This window comes from Pundamilia nyererei, unplaced genomic scaffold (assembly GCF_000239375.1).
Source record: "Pundamilia nyererei isolate P.nyererei 1_Seehausen unplaced genomic scaffold, PunNye1.0 scaffold00426, whole genome shotgun sequence".
Lineage (NCBI taxonomy): Eukaryota > Metazoa > Chordata > Actinopteri > Cichliformes > Cichlidae > Pundamilia > Pundamilia nyererei.
In genome coordinates, this window is record NW_005187827.1 from 140,563 (window position 1) to 143,904 (window position 3,342).

The window sequence follows — 3,342 nt, forward strand, 5'->3', positions numbered from 1 at the left end:
TAATTACATAAATAAAATGTAATTTTCTCTGTAGCACTTCATGGATTTCATAAGCAACACACCTTAGTTGTTCACACAAAGCATAAAGGTAAAAACAATATATACAGTGTTATCTTCATTTTAGATGTTGCTGACCCCTGCACTAGATGCTTGCACTTATATTTTTGTTGTTATTGTGTTGTTCACCAGCAGTGTGTTTTCTACTGAAATGACCCCTTTGGTTTAAGGCTCCTCACTTACTGTTAACTAGAAAGAGACAGTTTAAGTGTTTGTCTCGTTTTAGGTTGTATTAAACGTACCCTCTTATTAATATAATATTGCTCTTTCTTGCTCTTTTAGCCAGTAGTAAAGTTGCAGAACAACAGAGGAAACAACAAATACTCATACACCAGGTAAGATCTTTGGATTTTTAAAATGATAATGAATCCACAAAGTTCATAGATGCTTACTTTTTGTTGCTCTGCTGTGTCCAGCAACTCTGACGATAACCTGCTGAAGAACATTGAACTGTTCGACAAACTCGTGCTGCGATTTAATGGCCGCGTCCTGTTTGTCAAAGACGTGCTGGGGGATGAGATCTGCTGCTGGTCTTTTTATGGCGAAGGCCGCAAGATTGCTGAAGTGTGCTGCACTTCCATTGTCTATGCTACAGAGAAGAAGCAGACCAAAGTAAGCATTGTTTAATAAATATTAAAGCATTTGATCAACATTTTTGAGAAATACACTTACTTGCTGTCTGGTAATGATGGCAGCCTTTTAATTAACCTACAGTAAATCCAAAGAAGAGAAAACCCTCCCACTGGAGTCAGTTATTGAGCTTTCTACGTTAAGAGGCAGGAAGCATTTGGTTGGATGACAGTGATATGCAATTATGTTTTTTTTAAACTTATTCCTGTACCAACACCTTATATTGGGCTTATGCCCTGAACATATGCTTATTACAAATAAGCACATTTTCAGGTTGCTGTACAGAGCAAATAAATATTCAGTGACCTTTCCCAAACACCTGTGCTTCTAGGTTGAGTTTCCCGAAGCCCGAATATTTGAAGAAACCCTCAATATCCTCATCTATGAGAACAACAGAGGATCTGGACCAGGAGGCTTGCACCTTTTAGATTCAAGAGGCTCCGGTTCATCGCTGGGAGCTGGTCAGTCAGAGGAAGAGGGTGCCGTGGGAGGGGATAGACGAGTACGACGGATCCACGTACGGAGACACATAATGCATGATGAAAGAGGCCACGGTCAGCAAACTGTGTATAAGGACTAAAAATGTCAAAACAAAGCAGGGGAAAGGGACTTAAACTTTGTTGGGATTTTTTTGTTTGTTTGTTTTTTGAATGTTAAGGGAATGAAAAACACGTCTTCGATGACAGCAATAGTTTGGTACGTAATTTCATTAAATGTCCTCAGACTTTTCAGAAATGTTGGCTGATGACTGATTTGTAAATTTAGGTCTGAGTGTGCGTGGAAAGGAAAATGCATTTGTTTACATGAAAACAACGTGTGTACAGTCTTTCGATGGGAAATACTGGTACTGATACTGGCGTAGACATTACTTTTCAGAGGTTAATGAACCTCCTGCAAGCTACTGAATAGTCCTCAAAACCCAATGTCCTCCCATCTTTATCTGAGAGCAGACAACCTAATGTCCATGTGGGTTTTAATGACATGCACAGGCAGCCTTTTCTGTGTGTGACTTGTAGGAAACACTGTGTCAGTTTATGCAGGCTGTGAAACTTTATTCCCCTTTCTCCTCTGGAGTGAGATGCTGCCGAACATTGATGGACAGAGGACGGTGAAGTTGAGCCTAGATATTGCAACACTGGAATAAGACACAGTAGCCATTTTTTTTTTTTTTTTTTTTTTTTTTTGTGTGGGGGGGGGCTTGTAGATGATGAGAAGCTCAGTTTTCTTTATTTATGTTATTACAGCTGTTGCTTCAAGATGTTTTTTTATTAATTTATGAACCTAATTTATTATTTGGTATTTAACTTTTGTATTGAGTCTTTGTGTTCACTCTTGCTCAAACGAGTTTTAATTTCAGAAAAGGTACGTTGCACTCTCTCTGCACTCAAAATTTGAATTTACTCCTGTAAATGAATAAATTGTAAGCTTACATTTCAGTTTAAGTTTTCAAGAGGAACCGAAACCATTTCTTGGATTTTGCATTTTGTTCTGAGCCATAGACTTTCACTTCTTCTGTCTTAAACTAAACTACAGAATTTTGGGGTTTTTTTGTTTCTTTTATGTTGTTTTTCTTTGGCCATATAGTGATGACAAAAGTGGTGTGTGTACTGGGTTGTATTTTTTGTTCTCTCAGGGAGAGGATTGTCTTTCTAATCTTCACTAGTGTGTAACCCTAATCACTCTGAATACTGGAAAATCTGAATGAGAGCAATATGTAACTCAGATCTTTTATAAAATAATCTTGAAATATGCACTAATGTAATTTCCGTCCAATAGTTGTCATGGAAATATTTCAATAAATGACTGAAATCTAGTTTGGACTGTTTTTTGGGGTTTTTGCCCCTTTTATTTCTAAGATACTTTACAAAACAGACTTTCTTATAACATGTTCTTTCTGTAATATTACATAAAAACTACCATGCTGACTTTAATTAAACATATGTGCAAAAGCCAAACATATTAGTTTCAGAGTGAATCTCTTTCTCTCACTTGGGCAATGGCCTCATTGGGTGGGTGATCATCATCTTCTTTGGGCTGCTCACTTCCAGTGTTACAATGTCCCCTCTTTAGGTCCTCCTTTACTACATCTGTGGAACATCTCTAAGGTTTTCTATTTCTAGTTTTAAAAACACCAGTACAGTCTGACTGGTCATTACTGTATTGAAAACAATGCAGAAACAGCTCCAGTTAACTCTCATATAAAGAGAAAAATATGAAAAGGGGGGGGAAATCTTTTAGATAATTCATTATTATTTGCTTTTATAAATTAAAATTATCTTATTATCTAGTGCCTTCTATTGCTAAGTATTTGGGATATATTTGGTATTAGAATAAAGTGAAATTATAATGGAAAGTACAAATTTTATTAGCTATTAGCTGCCCCCAGTATTTAGTATTGTCCTTCCCAACAATATGCAAACAGCTCCACACATAGACAAGAAAAGAGAGACGATAATTAACAAAAAGAAAAACCTGAAAACTAACTGAATAAAAACTGAAAGACATGATTCAACAAAATTGGTTACATATACATTTCATATTGCCATGGTCAACAAACTAAGGATTGTATGCCTTATTACAGCTGTTTTGTTTTTTATCTTACATTAAGATAGAACTACAGCACATTCATCACATATAGGAAACAAGGATAAATGT

The 3,342-nt window shown here is 36.3% G+C and overlaps 1 protein-coding gene across 2 annotated transcripts in view; it reads left to right on the top strand.

The window, feature by feature from the left end:
* Positions 1 to 1,838, top strand: part of kctd13 (potassium channel tetramerization domain containing 13) — an 11,348-nt gene extending 9,510 nt beyond the window's left edge. For both annotated transcript variants that reach the window (XM_005753400.1, XM_005753401.1), the window contains exons 5-7: positions 340 to 392; positions 474 to 669; positions 1,019 to 1,838. In XM_005753400.1, the coding sequence (XP_005753457.1) occupies positions 340 to 392; positions 474 to 669; positions 1,019 to 1,267 (498 nt within the window). In that variant the 3' untranslated portion in view covers positions 1,268 to 1,838. The remainder of the gene's footprint in view (positions 1 to 339; positions 393 to 473; positions 670 to 1,018) is intronic.
* Positions 1,839 to 3,342: the final 1,504 nt, after the last annotated feature.